This window comes from Peromyscus maniculatus, chromosome 7 (assembly GCF_049852395.1).
Source record: "Peromyscus maniculatus bairdii isolate BWxNUB_F1_BW_parent chromosome 7, HU_Pman_BW_mat_3.1, whole genome shotgun sequence".
Lineage (NCBI taxonomy): Eukaryota > Metazoa > Chordata > Mammalia > Rodentia > Cricetidae > Peromyscus > Peromyscus maniculatus.
In genome coordinates, this window is record NC_134858.1 from 4,425,197 (window position 1) to 4,441,761 (window position 16,565).

The 16,565-nt window shown below is 40.5% G+C and overlaps 1 protein-coding gene across 4 annotated transcripts in view; it reads right to left on the reverse strand.

Moving 5' to 3' along the window:
• The window catches only part of Dync2h1 (dynein cytoplasmic 2 heavy chain 1), a 237,405-nt gene that overhangs the window by 132,209 nt on the left and 88,631 nt on the right, over positions 1 to 16,565 (reverse strand). For all 4 annotated transcript variants that reach the window (XR_013052597.1, XM_016002328.3, XM_006983760.4 and 1 more), the window contains exons 53-57: positions 15,631 to 15,712; positions 13,203 to 13,357; positions 6,750 to 6,887; positions 5,617 to 5,730; positions 3,686 to 3,846 (exon numbers count right to left, since the gene is read on the reverse strand). Coding sequence is in view for 3 of the 4 variants with exons in the window: in XM_016002328.3 (XP_015857814.2) it covers positions 3,686 to 3,846; positions 5,617 to 5,730; positions 6,750 to 6,887; positions 13,203 to 13,357; positions 15,631 to 15,712 (650 nt within the window). In the remaining variant the exon portion in view is untranslated. The remainder of the gene's footprint in view (positions 1 to 3,685; positions 3,847 to 5,616; positions 5,731 to 6,749; positions 6,888 to 13,202; positions 13,358 to 15,630; positions 15,713 to 16,565) is intronic.

Genomic DNA, 16,565 nt, shown 5'->3' on the forward strand with positions numbered 1-16,565 from the left:
CCCCCACCCTAATCTCTATCTCCAGAAGTAAAAATGACTCCTTATCATCAGTGTGGATCTCAACAGCACGAACTCCAGCACCAATGATCTGGGGAAAACTTGAAGCGAAGTGGCCCCGTGCTACTTCTCAGCCCTTCTAGGTTCTGTCTGGATCATTCTAACTCCTCACTCCTCCCTGAGTCTCTCCCTTACCTTCCTCTCTTCACTATCCTCTGTTTTCTCTCTTCCCTCTCTCTCTCCAAACAATCTCCAAAGTACAAGACTCAGAACAGTGATCACATTGTCTTCATTAGTAACTGTAGTGAAATCATGACGCTCTTCTTTGTAAAGTTTAAATAAATTATTAAACGTAATAGCCATTCTTAAAAATTCTTGGGCATTCCTCTCTTTCTCAGTTAACTTTGAATAATCACTTGCAGAGAGAAGATATTTAGATTTTGAGATGATTACACATATCTTGAAATTTCAGGGTAACCTTGTACTATATATTTAGATAATAGTTTAAGAAATAATAAAGGAAATATTCAGAATGATCCAAGAAAAGTCTGATAGGCAGTCATGATGTTAACCACAGGAAGGAGACTAATGCAAGACAAGGTGCCAGAGTACAGCCATAACCGCCACAGTTGCAGAACAGGAGGCAACATGATTGCAGCAGAAGCAGTCACTCTGTCTAGGGAGTGGGTTAGGAACATCTGCTGCCATCTGCTGCTCAGGAAGTCTGAAAGCAGAGACCCAACTGGGTGGATCTAAGTACTGCCCTAGAGACAACCTTCTAATGGAAAAGAGACAATAAGCAGTACTGGGGATAATTCAGGGTTAGTGGGCACCTGGGTTGGCTCTGTGGATGAAGAAAACGGATGGCACTTGGGAAAGAACTTGTCTACTTTTCATACCAAGTTCAATTTCGACTGTGAGACATGCCATCACAGTGGGCATGTCTCTCACTGCGGGTGCCCTCTGATGAGCAAACCTCACTATGTTAGATGCTATCACATTTGGACACCCTCACAGTGGGCTACCCTCACTGTAGGGATGCTATCACAGTGGACTGTCCTTATGGTGGGACATCCTCATGGTGGGATGACTTCGCGGTGGGATGCTATCATAGTGGGAATACCTACTTCCTGAGGAAACATAAAGGAAAATATGCCTTAGAGGTTTAGACAATGTAAAGTTAATACTGATTATGATCTCAACAGGGTCTAGAACCACCTAGGAGATAGCCTTTGCTTTGTCAGGGTTCTCTAGATTAGGCTAGCCTCTAGCATTGCTTTGCCAGGGTTCTCTAGATTAGGCTAGCCTCTAGCATTACTTTTCTGAATGGAAAGAACCACATGGGCTAGGATCCTGGACTGTATGAAAAGGAGAAAACAAGCTGACCTCTACCATTTATCTCCCTCTGCTTCCTGACACTGGATCAAATGTGAGCAGCTAAAGCTCCTGAAGCCTTGCACATCACCATGATGGGTGGTATCCTTGCACTACATAAGCCCTTTCTCTCTTAAGTGACTTTTAACAGAGTATTTTATCACAGCTACTGGAGAGTAGCTGGGACAGAAACCTAACATGGAGTGTTAAGCACAGGATGTACATGTGAACACCATGCTCTTCAAAAATAAGGATATGAAACTACTTACTAATAAATATTGGGATACATGTGACCACATAACACTGTCAGAAAAATACATCTCTTTCTTAACAGATAAAGTCCTGGGAAAGAGATATCCTGACTCAGGGAATAAAGACCCAGAAGATCATACCAAGTTTGGATTTTAGATAAGGTGAACTCAAATCTAACAAGGATCCTTAGCTTTAAGACCATGAAATATAGAGCCAGACAGACCTCAACTTAAAATTTTCTAGCAGTGATTAAAGACAAATTATTTAACTTGCTCAAATTGAATTTCTTTAAAAAAAAAAAATGGGATGAAAACATTCACTATGTATGTATGGGATATAAACATAGCCATTATTGTTTGTCAAACATGGAAAAATGAGCACAAACATAGACAATGAGAGTGGAATTGTTGGGAACACTCTTAATAATGTGGCACAGAGCCTCTGGAAAAGTTTGTGGGAGAAATTTAGATGTTTGTTGATATGGGTTAGGGAAGCTTGAGGATGCTGGGAGGAGCTTAGAAGACGGGAAGGAATACTGATAGATAGATGGCTCATGAGACTAAATAGTAATAATGGCCAGGAGCCTGAGGTGCTGTGTAGGGTATATTAAAAGTTCACAGTTTAGCCAATATGGCAGACACAATTTCAAGGTGTCCCAGAATTTAGGTCATCATGGACTGCTTTGTTTTGGATTTAAGGAGAAAACTATGAGCAAAAAGCAGAGCAAAAAGATTTTAAAATCCTGCAGTTTCTCAAAAAAATAAATAAATAAAACAGAATAAGACTGGAGCCAATAAATAAATAAATAAATAACAAACAATAATGATTAATTAATAATCTAATAAATTAAAAATCAGCAGTCAGATGAAGGGATTCCGAGTATTAGAAAGTAACAACAAACCAAACAGCACATTGCCCTGGAACAAGGCATATTAAGTTTGGTAGGATCTCAAGTATCAAGCGACCCAAGACTGTAAAGGCTTGATCCCATCTCAAAGATTCTGTTATGAGCAGAGAGCTCTGTAGTACCCTGCTACCACAAAGCTCCCTGTGACAAGTGTTTCTCTGAGATCAGTCACTGAGGCATTCAGAGGCAGCAGCAGACATCTGAGCAGGCCGAGCTAATGTAAGGTAGTGGAAACCTGGCATTGTCCAAGTGATTGCAGTGTTTGAAGGAATCCAGCATGCAAGAATTATGGGATAATGAGATTTCAAAGAAAGTGTTGGAAGCCATGGAATGTATTGCAGGCCCTGAGAGGGTAATGAGTGAAATTAAAGATAAAGTAGAGAACTAAGGAAGTCAGAAGTAGCAGAAACATGGAAATATGCAGACAAAAAGTCATGCTAAGAAAGAGGCCATGTGGGCTGAATGTAGCACAGGGCTGTCCAAATCCTTTGTAACTTACATGACAAAACTACATGTCCCAGATGACGGCCATGGAGCTAGACACTTTAATGTTCACCATATTGGTTTGCAAACTTGCTTTGGCCATAATTCCTTCCTTGTAGAATGCTTATACTGTGTCACTATTTGTTCAAAGTATACAGCATGCTTTTTAATTCTATAGGGGCTAATAGAGGCTAACAGGGGCTAAGAAGACACGGGACTTCTGAGCAATGCTGGAACCACAAGGACTGGGGTCTCATGTACATGGGCAGAATGTACTTGTGATGAAATGCCTTTCAGGGATCAAGGGGGTAGAATGCTATGGTTTAAAGAGATGTGTCTGGGTGCCAAACTGACAAAAGGTGCTGAAACTTGATTATCAGTTAGAAAGGACCGAGAAGTGACTGGGGGATTAGTAAAGCACAGCCCTGACACCTCTCCAGAGGTGGTCCTGTGCAGCACAATCCCACAGGCTGGAGCATCAGATAGACTAAAAGGACACAACAGCTATAGCAACTATTCTATTTGCTGACTGGCTCTGGTGAGGTGAACTGGTCCACCCCTCCCTGCCATGATAAATACCTCTATAACTGTGATCCAAAACTATATGCATTGCAGGTAGGTAGAGTTCACTAGTGGGAAAAAAAACACTCTGTAAAAATTTAAAAAACTTACCTTTTCATGCTTACCCACGATGTATCAAAGATACCCATTAACCTCAAAACTCCTTCAAGAATGTCTCGGATTACATCCGGTGGCATCCGCAATGAGCGAATTTCTGAGAGAGATTCTGGCCTAATGTTTCCAACGGCTAGCTTAGCTTCATTGACTAGAGGCTAAAAGACAAACACATCAGGAACTGTCAATGGATGTCCTTCTCTCTCTCTCTCTCTCTCTCTCTCTCTCTCTCTCTCTCTCTCTCTCTCTCTCTCTCTCTCTCTCTCTCGTTTTTCAAGACAGGGTTTCTCTGTGTAGATTTGGTGCCTTTTCTGGAACTCACTCTGTAGACAAGGCTGGCCTTGAACTCACAGAGGTCCACCTGCCTCTCTGCCTCCTGAGTACTGAGATTAAAGGTGTGTGCCACCACTGCCTGCCAATGTATGTACTTTTAAAAATCAGTAACTATAACAGACTATGAGGGGTCCAGTACCTCAACAGCCCGCTCCCAGGGGCTGGGAAGAATCTACAACCAGCTGAATATCTAATCTTTGATGATGATAAATGAATCTATGGACACGAAATCCTTAGTCCATATACTTTATTCTTCTGAGTCAGCTCACTCGCTCTCTTTCCAGTTTCTTTTCTGTCCCCATGATAGTTCCCCTGTCCCTTTTCTTCTTGTCCTCTCTTAGTCCTAGTAATAACTAAGCTCTTATGCTCTCGGCTTCATCCTCCATCTTTCATCTTTCCTTCCTCTCCTATTCTCCTGAACTGATTCAAAATCACCTACCATCTGCCAAAACTCTTCTTACTGCTTTCTCCTTGGGCCATGCTATTCTAACCCTCCTGCTTTCTGCTCAGGCTCAGCTATTCTAGCCTCTCCCCCAGAGTCAGAAGTTCTGCTCCAGTCTTCATTTGTACCGGGTTATGTGCAAAAAAACCCTTTTGGCGGGGCGGTGATGGCGCACGCCTTTAATCCCAGCACTCGGGAGGCAGAGGCAGGCGGATCTCTGTGAGTTCGAGGCCAGCCTGGGCTACCAAGTGAGTTCTAGGAAAGGTGCAAAGCTACACAGAGAAACCCTGTCTCGAAAAAACCAAAAAAAAAAAAAAACCCTTTTGTTCTGAGTCAATAGCTGGCAATACCACTAGGCTTCAAGGAAAGGGATGGTCTGAGTTTCATTTGCACAAGAAACAAAGCTATGCATCTACATAACCACCTGTCTCCTAGGCACAGGAGACAGGCATTGTCTCTGTAGGGTTGTTACCTAGTACAGATCAGCAGTAGGTCTGAGAAGCTTACACTGTTTGCTGTTATGGCCTAGGAGTTAGGGGTGCACAAGGGATTGATGTAGGAAACAGACGATATATTTAAAGCCAAATAACATCAAATATTCCTTGATATTTGACTTCTTCTAGAAGGATTCCTTGATCGTTTTAGGTATAGCTTTAGCATACACAGCTGAATCTCTATTACGTGTTGTTGCGTCCTGCAGCAAGTAATATTTTATATACATCATGTAATACACACTGGAATTTTAGTCAAATGACTATAGTTACTAATGGCCTTCCTGTTTTAAACACACGAAAGAAAATAATGCTCACAGTTTTCAACTAAAGCATCTTGTCACTTTGATTGCACCATTCTAATTTAGCAAATCAAAGCTGTTTTGAGAGACTTTTCCATTTTCCAGAGGTATTCGTACTATAGGAAAAGCCTGATCACTTAATTAAGTCTGCAGAAACAGACTTAACAAACAGCCTGTCATGATTCCTCCCTGGCAGGCTCTTCTGCTCGCTGTGTGTCCATGTCTAAGGGCATAGACCACACTGACAACAGTGCTTTGAAATAAACTGAGCCACAATAGCATTTAAGCTCAAATAAATGGTAGGCAAATATATGAAAGGATAATATTCACATTTAATTAGAATATATGTTTTCAACTTACTTGTACTTCTTTTAATTCATCATCAATTTTACTTTTTCTTTCTTCAATTTTAACAACTTCTTCTGCTATTTTATGTTTTAGTCTTTCAAGTTCTGTCTTTTGCTCACTAGCATCCTGCAGGAATAGTTAAACGACATCACTTATAATGCACTCCATATTTAAAAGCACAACAACAAAAACAATCTTTTTTAAAAATAATGTTTCCTAATTTTTTATATTAATTTTTGGTCAGTAGCATGGTGAAGGCATTTTCTCAGTTGAGGGTCCTCTTCCCAGGTAAGTCCAGCTTGTGTCAAGCTGACAAAAACAAACAAAACAACCAGGACAATTAAAAGTATATTTGATAAATAGATAAAACAGAATGATAGCACAGAGAACTATTATGATTTATAAGTTCTCTTCAAAAATTAGCTCTATTTTACCACCATCAACAAAACAGAAATACAGAATAGGAAAATCATGAGTTCACTTGCAAGCCTGCCTTACTCTGCAAATGTAAAACCAGGCAGAAAGGGCCTATTTCATGGATAGCTAGGCAGTTAGCTCAAAAGAGCGATTCATCTGCAGTGCACAGAGGGGATGAACAGCTCCACTGCCTCTGGTGCTGGAGGTAAAGAGACACACGGACAAAGCTCGCAGAGCACAGGCAACAGGACACCCGAGCAGAGAGAGAACTCACAAAGTTCCCTTGGAATAAGCTCAACAGAAGAAGGGTGATACTTAGAAAATATAATTAAAATTGAATATACTATCAAAGTCTAAATATGATTTTTAAAAGATATTTTATGAATCTTGAAAGTACTAAAAGGGGGAAAATGTCAAAGTCTGAAGGAGACAGTAAACTAAAGGATACTTATTTGGCAAGAAGAACGTAGACACTATCAGATGCACACAGATCTACACTGATTTAATGTAAGAATAGCTAATATATATGAGCAGGAGGCACCTGAAGGCTTGGCACCACCAGTATGAACATAAGAAAAATGACACACATATCCTCTAAAGCCAGTGTGAACCAATATGAAAAGTTCTTTTCATCGAAGTGAAACTCTTATTTTCACACTGATGGCCAAGCAGCTGCAGATGCTCTTCACTTATTTATCTGCTGGCACCTGACCCTCCCCAAGCACTACCTGCATGGACACGGTGATCTCCTGAAGGGCAGCATCAGCTTCATCCTGCTTTATTCGAAGCAATACGCTCTGCTCGCCGGCCTTTCTGTTCAGCTCATCCACGAGAGCTTTGGCTTCATTTAGTTTTGACACACCAGCCTAAATCAAAACAGCATTGATTGGAGATAAATATAAAGGAATTCTATATACACACAGGAAAGCCCTTCATGAAACAATCAAACAAATAGAGAAGGGGACCATTTTTTTTCTTATTGCTAATTAGAATGTTTTATTAAGTGTCATATCTATTAAGGTGCAAGAAAATACTTGGCAGAGATTTAAGGAAAAACATACTTTAAAGTGGTGATTCTCAACCTGTGGGCTGCAACCCCCTTGGGGGTCACATATCAGATATTTACATTATGATTCATAACAAAATTTTGTGGTTGGAAGTCACCACAACATGAGGAACTGTATTAAGGGGTCAAAGTGTTACGAAGGCTGAGAACCACTGCTTTAAGCACAACAGTGATGCTGAACAGAACACCATACTATTCAATAATCTAATTAGTGGGCTGCATCTTCGTTCTTCATTGTATGTGACAGAAGGAAAAAGAAGATTCAGCGAACCAGTCTGTAACCAGATGAGTCTTTCTTATAGCAGGCTCAGCCTAGTTGACCTCACACACAGTGCTGGTGGGCATCATAAAGTATGCTCTGCTCTCTGGATGGGCATTTGACCTGACATGGCCATATGGTCCCCTATCCCACTCCTCCATCACTAATGGAAGGAATGGTTATAGAAATAAATTCCTTCTCTTCTGTTAAGTAAGCTAGGTTTCTGACCCCTATCAGATGTAGAGACAGTCAAGAAGAAAGGAGAATTTAAACAATATTCACTGAGCACCTAAATGGAATATAGGTATCACACAGAATTTTATCACATTTATACATACATACACACACACACACATATATATGTATGTATGTATGTATACACACACACACACACACACACACACACACACACACATACACATACACACACACACTTACATATAACTGACTCAATGAAGGAATAATTCTGAAAATTTAAATAATTTACCCAAAGCATCCTTAAGAACTAAGTCAGGAAATCAACCCTTCCCAAAATCATACTTAATTACTGGCTTCACATCCTCTTAGTTCTCCACCATAACTAAGACACTACTGTGGAAGATATCACACACTTTGGTTACAGGATAGTGAGACATCAATCTTGAACTGACTCTGTCCTGCTGGCTTTAATGTTGCAGGAAGGTGCTATGCAATCTGCTTGGGGGAGCAAAGACATCAATGGTCTTATTCAGCACTGGACCCTAGATGCCACACAACTGACCTGTCAGGTGAGATGTACTCACTGGTGCAATAGAGCAGGACTGGATTTGAGGCCTACTCCACAAGATCAAATTCACAACAGGCACTGTAACCATAGTCAAACACATGGCCAAGGAAGTCATGGGGCCCAGGGGAGAACCTAGTGATGTTGTTTTCCTACAAAGGTCATGTTGTCAAATTCTCTTCTTGTGTTTGTGGAGTAAAAAGGGCCAAGGAAAAGCACCCTGACCCCGACTTGACCTTAAGACCAGGGCCAAGGAAAAACACCCTGACCCTGACTTGATCCCAAGACCACGGCTTGAAATCCCACCAATCCCTGAGTTTGCCCTAGAGTTATGCTGCAAAATCCAACCAATCCCTGAACTTACCCCAGAATCAAGCTACACAAACACACCAATGCCAAGCCGCCCTGCCAAAGCTCCAGGCCCCACACAGCAAGAAGCCCTAGATAAGCTCTGTCCTCTCTCTGCTCAGGTTGCTGCAGCCTCTCACCGTAGAAGCAACCACTCTCCTGGATTTTTCCTCCCCAGGAAATCTCTTGAGTGAAGTCTGCTGTGAGGTGGGGCACTTTCACAGGAGCAGAGTCCAGCTGCAGCACAGCTTTGACACTCACTGGGGAAACCTTTCCCTGGAGCAGAGCTAAAACACTTTGGCCAGAGCAGAGCTGCACCGCTTACGGTGCTTTTGTGCTATTCTCTGGCTCCCTACTGCCAGGATACCTTTCCATCCAAGCTCCAGTGCTTACAGTGTTGGTGCCCATCTTGGTCAGAGAAGCTTCTTGTGGCACTAGGTAATGGTTAATGCAGATACTCATTACATTTCAAAGTGAAGAAAGAAAGAAACTGTCAGTGTTCAGCCATAGGTGGATGGCTATACCAAGCCCTGCGCTAAGACTCTGAACCCAAAGGAAAAGGGGAAGGAAAGAAAGCAAGGACCAGAGGCTGGGGAGGAGTGCCATGAAATGCTCTCCTCCGAGATGACACTACTATTGCACATGTAAAATCACAGCAGCTCTGGTTACCTGACCAAGATTTGTACAAAATAAACCCAGTTAAAAATTCCAGCATGATATGGGAGGGCACCCTAAAGAATTCAGATCCTTATTGAAGAGCTAATTGATGGCTGCAGGCAGTCACTCTCTTTGAGAATGTCGACACTGGTGCTGTGGGATGGTCTGTATTTCAAATTGCTCTGATTGGTCAATAAATAAAACACTGATTGGCCAGTGGCCAGGCAGGAAGTAGGTGGGACAAAGAGAGAGGAGTATTCTGGGAAGCGGAAGGCTGAGGCAGAGAGACACTGCCAGCTACCGCCATGACCAGCAGCATGTGAAGACGCCAGTAAGCCACCAGCCACGTGGCAAGGTATAGATTTATAAAAATGGATTAATTTAAGCTATAAGAACAGTTAGCAAGAAGCCTGCCACGGCCATACAGTTTGTAAGTAATATAAGTGTCTGAGTGATTATTTTATATATGGATTGTGGGACTGCGGGGTTTGGTGGAACCTGGAGAGAAGCTCTCCAGCTACACACTGGTATGTATACATAGGCATGCACCAAATGAACTCAATGGGTTAATTAAGAAAGAAAAGAAATCTTAAAGGAAAATTTACAAAATTGGATCTTAAATTAAGTTAAATCCTACTATATTATCCTACCAGAGAGAAGATAGAACTTTGGAAAAGAAAACACTTTTTTTAGAAAATAAAATACTCGTAGAAGCTGGCATTTTGGTGTGTGGATGGTAGGGTGCATACAGTGCTGTGGACTGAGCCCAATATCATGTATATGAGAGGCAATGCTCTACCCCAGAAGCTAGCATTTTAAAACTACTAGTTTTATAAGTTGAAGCTATAGTTAGAATAATACACAAAGAAAACTCTTCAGAAAGTGAAGTTGCTGTGGAATATTCCGTGAAGATATGTCACTCGAATTGGTTTAACAAAAATCTGAATGGCCAGTAGCTGGGCAGGATTTTCAGAGCTGAGAGAACGCTGGGAAGAAGAAGAGTGCAGTCACCAGGAGAGGCTGGGGAAGCAGGTCATGTAGGAGATGAGGTAACAAGCCATGAGCCACGTGGCAGCTCATAAATTAATAGACATGGATTAATTTAAATTATAAGAGCTAGTAAGAAACAAGCTTAAGCAGTCAGCTGAGCTTTCATAATTAATAAGAAGTCTCCATATGATCATTTGGGAGCTGGCTGGTAGAACAGAGAAAGACTTACTACAAATGGCATCCAATGTGGTAGCAAATATTTCCACATAGGACCTGAGAATGCTTTAAAAAATTTCCAAACACACAAAAACAGAGCCAAACATAGCTTTCTAGAACCACAGTCTCTCATATGGACTGTGGTACAGAGACGAGTCTCCCGGCCACTGCATGCAGACTTGAGCCACCAGCTGTGCCAACATGTCTCGTTGTTTAAGATTTTGCTCATGCAGACAAAAAAAGATTACAAATATGCAGTAAAGCAGGTTCAGATGGAAAAACCCTCTAAACAGGTTACAGTGTGTTTAACAATGTGCAGAGGCTTAAGGGGAAAAAAAAGGATATAGACAGTCATATAAATAAATAAATAAATAAATAAATAAATAAATAAATAAATAAATAAATAAATAAATAAGCCCCTCAGAGTGCCTCTGTTACAGTTTCTTCAGAGTTCTGCGTCCAGAACAGCTTCAAGGCTGCTGGCTGAGATGGTCCAGTCTCACAGACTATTTTAGGCAGGACTTGACCATTATCCTAATTTTCTCAGGGTCTCCCAAAGATTTCAACACCCCCAAACAACAGGAAGCATTCTAGAGAACACAACACCGATATTCCCAAGAGGTGAGGTGGGTGCTTTTTGGTCATTCAATGGGCTATGGATGTTTGTCATCATTTAGGGGGATTGGTTACAAATTGTTACTGATCATGGTCACAGAGAAACCTAACAAAGGAGATTAGATTCAGGGATTTCTTTTTGAAGGGAAAAGGGGGGATGACATAAAAGGTCTAGTCTCAAATATTTTACATTGGTATGGATTTTGGTATATTGATACAAATTTAAGGTTCTTTTTATTATACTGTATTATATGTTTCTATTTCTCATTTAAGGTATTGTACCTATAGAGCTCATTTATACATGTAATCTAAAGTTTTCATCCTTGAAAGCTATTTAGGATAATAAAGAAATACAGGTTGGTAGTTAGTCATCTATAACAATCAAACTTATAGTCATGTTTGGTTTATTTTCAATGTAAATTAGAGACATTTTAAATATATAAATGGTATTAAACACTACATAGACCTACAGAATATGGGCATTTTAGTGTTTTAATAACATAGGGCTTTTCATGACAGTGAGGCATGTCTGCTCCTGGTAGCACCAATCTACTTCATAAAAGGATGATGGGCATTGAAGAACTCCATATGGAGTTTGCTTTCTTTGTGGCAAACGCTAGCCATGTGGGCAAGAAACTGCCCTTGCCTTGACTGCTGACAGTATACTGTCCAAACTGGACAAGCAGAACACAAAAGAAAGTGAACTTTACCAAGAAAGGGTAGGAGAGTCCTTCAAAAATTCCTGCTTCACAGAAAAGTCTGTCAGATATTCTACACCCATAGGCTGAAGCTGGATGTCCCAATGTTAGAGAGGAACCTTGGGGTGACTGTCCAGGAAGCCAGCTGTCTCTGTTGCTTTGGAAGTGGTTTGCACTGCACTTCTTGTGTCCTCGGGTAATATTATATCCTTCTGGAGTCCTTGATGGAGTTGAGGACTAGATAGTTACAGTGTTTCTTAGTTATGATGGAAGCTAAATTAAGTACAGAGCTTTGGGCTCATCAAGATAGAATAAATAATGGAATATTTTCTCCAAATATGCCAAATACAAATGGATTGGACATTTTAAATGTAATTCTTACCTGATAATTGTTCTTATTACTTATAGTTTTATTATGTTAGAGTTAAAACCTTTCCTTTTTATTGAGACAAAAAGGGGAATGTTGCAAAATATTCCTTTACACTGTGTGAAGACATGTCACTCGGACTGGTTTAATAAAAAGTTGAATGGCCAACAGCTAGGTAGGATGTTCAGAGCAGAGAGGATGCTGGGAAGAAAGGCAGAGTTGCCATGACAAGTAGAGGAAGCAGGTCATGTAGGAGATGAGATAACAAGCCATGACCCACATGGCAGCACATAAATTAATAGAAATGGGTTAATTTAAGTTATAAGAGCTAGTTAGAAACAAGCCTAAGCTAAAACTGAGCTTCCATAATTAGTAAGAAGTCTCCGTGTGGTTATTTAGGAGCTGGCTGGCCAGGCAAAGACTCACTACAGAAGCAGTATGAGTAAGGACATTATTTTATAAAATATAATTTTGACCAAAAGCATCAGTTTGCTTTTAAAACATAATTTCAGGGCCGGGCGGTGGTGGCGCACGCCTTTAATCCCAGCACTCGGGAGGCAGAGCCAGGCGGATCTCTGTGAGTTGGAGGCCAGCCTGGACTACCAAGTGAGTTCCAGGAAAAAGGCGCAAAGCTACACAGAGAAACCCTGTTTCGAAAAAAAAAAAAAAAAAAAAAAAAAAAAAAACATAATTTCAGTTTCATGTCAAATACTAATCAATAATATTTACAAAATCACTGTTTATATTTCCTTTGTTTTCTTTCTTTTTTTCTTGTCTCCTGAGACAAGATTTACTAATTAGCCCAGGCTAGCTCAAACTCCCAATCCTCCTGCCTCAGCCTCACAAGTACTTTGATTACATGGATCATGCCCAGGTAAATAATGACTTGTCAATTTCTAAAATGCTTTCATGGAAAAAGGACCCTCAGGGGCAGCACTACACTTGTCAAAACATTAAATGTTATCCCTTAAAGGTCAAATAACTACTAAAGAAGAAAAACACCTTACTACAGTCTAGTGGGAAACACTGTAGGGAAGTATAATTGTTTCTGGAGGGTTTATTATACATTATTTTCTTATACTGAATATATGCCACATGCAACATACCATTGTGATCTGCATTATCATTCCCTATAAGCAGTAACACAAGGCATAATAACTGAAAACAAAAAATGAAATATTTAAAGATTACCAATACTATACCTGTAAATGACTTTGTCTTTTCAGTAATTCCTGTTTCTTGCTGCTGCTGATGGCAGAGTACACATGCAGAAAGGTCATGTACCTGCTTGGGGTAGCTCCATATGCTTTACAAGACTCATGGATTAATAAAAATGATTTTAGAAAGTCAGGATCAACTAGAAAAAGATAGGAAGTAAAAGTTATTTATAAGCATGATATGTTAAAAATTACATAAAATAATCTTGCTTATATCTCAGATACCCCACTCTATGCAGTTATAAACACAAGACCTTTCTTAAAAGAATAAAATCATCCATAGCTCCAGTGCTCCTTAGGACCTGAGCTCTATGGTTATAGAGTCTCTATCTTTCCACTGTCATTTATTTCCCCTACACAGTGCTATTGCTGTAAAATGAATCTACTAGTTATTATAACATTATAAATTAATTAAAACTATATTGTGCATATAATCAAAAAGTCAACACAGTAAGAGCTACTTGAAATAGAAAAGAGATTCTAAAATTTACTCATTTGATAGAGAAGGGGAGAATACTTTAAAAATCAGAAAGAGTAAGTTCAAACTGAATTCAATGTATCTGTGATCAAGCACACACTTATGTCTCGCTGACCATCTGTATTCCCTTCTGCAGTGAAGGAAGCCAACTTCTAATTACTTCTTAAGCCAGAAGCCAGTGGGACACCCTTGACTCATCCTTTCTTGTATATCACAACCATCACACATTCAAGCTTCATGGCAACTATTTCCCAATACCCTCCAAGTCCATTCTTTTCTGTCACCTTACCTCTTCCTTGGTTCAGGCCTTGTCTGTCCCATATCACAGAAGTGTACTTCTAAAGTGGTCTAGTTACCTGCCATTTCCCCAAAGTAACCACTCCATAATAACTGGAGAAAAAGTAAGGGTAGGGTAGAGGTGGGGAGACAGACCTAGAGATCCTAGTGTAAAAGGAAATCCTAATCATATTGTTACCAAAATCTTCTACGAGCCCCAGGTCACTCACGAAGTAGACTGCAAACACAGTACAGTATGCTAAGCCATTAGTTCTAACCCCACCCACCTTTCCTCTCCACTGAAACTGATATTTCCATCATTTCTTCACAGTTCCAAAGCAATGCCTGTGCTGCTCTTCCATGCTGTCTTCAGACCACACACTCTGACCAGGACGTCTTCCCAGACTGGCTGGTTAGAGTGCTTCTACTTCTTGGCATACTTGCCATACCAGAACTGCACTTTTCAACACACTCTAGATGAACTCTACCACCCCTTTGCTTCTACATCAGAATTTAATGTCTATGCACAGCATGATTCTTGTTTTCACTAGGCTATTAGCTCCTTCAGAAAATAGCCCTTTATCTAGCATAAAACAAGCTTAATTAAACATTTTATGACTAGATGCTTGTTTTAAATAAATATGACTATAGTATAAAGAATATTACTTATCCAAAATTAATGTGGACTAATACTACAATTGACAAACTATACCATCTTTACTCACAAAATATCACAAAACTTAAATGAAGTTATATGATGTCCCTACTGATCAGAGTCAAAATAATATAATCAGGACTTCAACTGACCAGGTCAGATATCATTTTGTCTGTGAGAGGGTAGGGATGAGGCTATAGGAGCGTACGTGCAAGGTCATGTGGGGTGCACATGTATGTGAAAGGGCACGTGCACATGGAGGCCAAGACCAACCTCAAGAATGATCTCAGTCATTAGGCCAGGCTGCCTAGGCAGCAAGTGCAGGGATCCTCCTGCCTCTGCCTTCCTAGCAGGGGGCTACAAGCAAGTGCCACATCAGCATTTATGTGGGTCCTGAATCAAACTCATGCATGCATGCAAGCAGTTTACTGAAACATCTCCCCAGCCCCCAGGCAAAATCAATTTTTAATTTCTGACATATACATACTCTTTTGGCTCCTATCTGACACAAATTTAATTTAAAAATGAAGAGAGCTTCAAATGTTAATATGCACAAGAAATGTTACTGTTAACAATTCACTGTTGTAGAATGTCCCTTTATACTGGGTGAAGATGTGTCACTGTGATTAAAGAGCTGAATGGTCAATAGCAAGGCAGGAGGAGGTTAGGTGGGATTTCTGGGGACAGAAAGGACTCGAAGAAGAAGAAAGGCAGGGTTACCAGCCAGATGCAGAAAAAGCAACATGAGCAGTATGTGACAGAATGTAGATTAAAATAAATGGGTTCATTTAAGTTGCAAGAGCTAGTGGGACAAGCCGAAGCTAAGATCAAGCTTTCATAATCAATATAAGTCTCCATGTCATTATTTGCGAGCTGGCAGTACAGAGAAAGACATGCTATAGTTCACACTGTTTAATATAATCATCTCCCATGAATCTCTAATGTGAGAAAAGGTAGTACATCATAAATTCAAAAAATATAAATAAATTACCCCAAAATACTACCTGAATTTTTTTTCTTTTCTTCTTTTCTTTTTTTGTCATGTTTTTCTTCACCATCTGTTTCACTGAATAACATTTCCGGTATCTAAAATGCAGAACATTTCTTTACCACTCAATGAAATGTAACCCAAAATATATCCCTTAACTAATGCTGAACTTCCTTTCATTGATTTATGACAAAGCGGTAAAGTCTCTAAGAGGATTTAAGTTAACATTTGTGAGGTACAGTGTGTTTGAGAGAGCACTTGTGAGGGAAGCATGTGCAAGCATCTGTGTGTCTAGAGGCCAGAGGGCAACCCCAAGTGTCATTCTCAACAATGCTACCCACCTCTATGGAGACAGGCTTCTCACCATGCTGGAGCTCACCCATCAGGCCAGCTGCCTGCCTAAGGACCCACCTGTCTCTACTTCCCAGAGTTCAGATTATAAGCATGCAAAACCACACCCAACTTTTTACTTGGCTTCGGGAAGATCCAAACTTGGCCCTCACAGTTGTCCCCATCCTTTCGTGGTAAGCTTTTACCTTTGGGTTTCTCACCCTTCTACCAAGACACTTGCTTTCCAGGCTGGCTCTCGTTCAACACCAACCTCCTTTCAGCCTCTGCTCCAGTCCAGTCCCTGGGGACTCAACCACCTTCTTCTCATTGTCACTCATCTTTTTCAAACTGTAATTCTCCTCTTTATCGGCTTAAATTCCTTGGTGAAACAATTTTATTGTGCAAGTGTCCTCAACTCCCCTCCTGCCACTTGTCTCATCACACTCAATAGCAAAACCACCCTTCATCTCCAGTAATAACTGGATCCCTTCGGGATCAGGGAGAAAATACAGCAGCACAGCCAGGACTTCATAACCGCTCGTCTTCTATTCACACAGGCTAAAACGTGTCTGCTTAAAGCTTCGTCTGTGATGTGACATCACACTACTCTGAAATGTACCA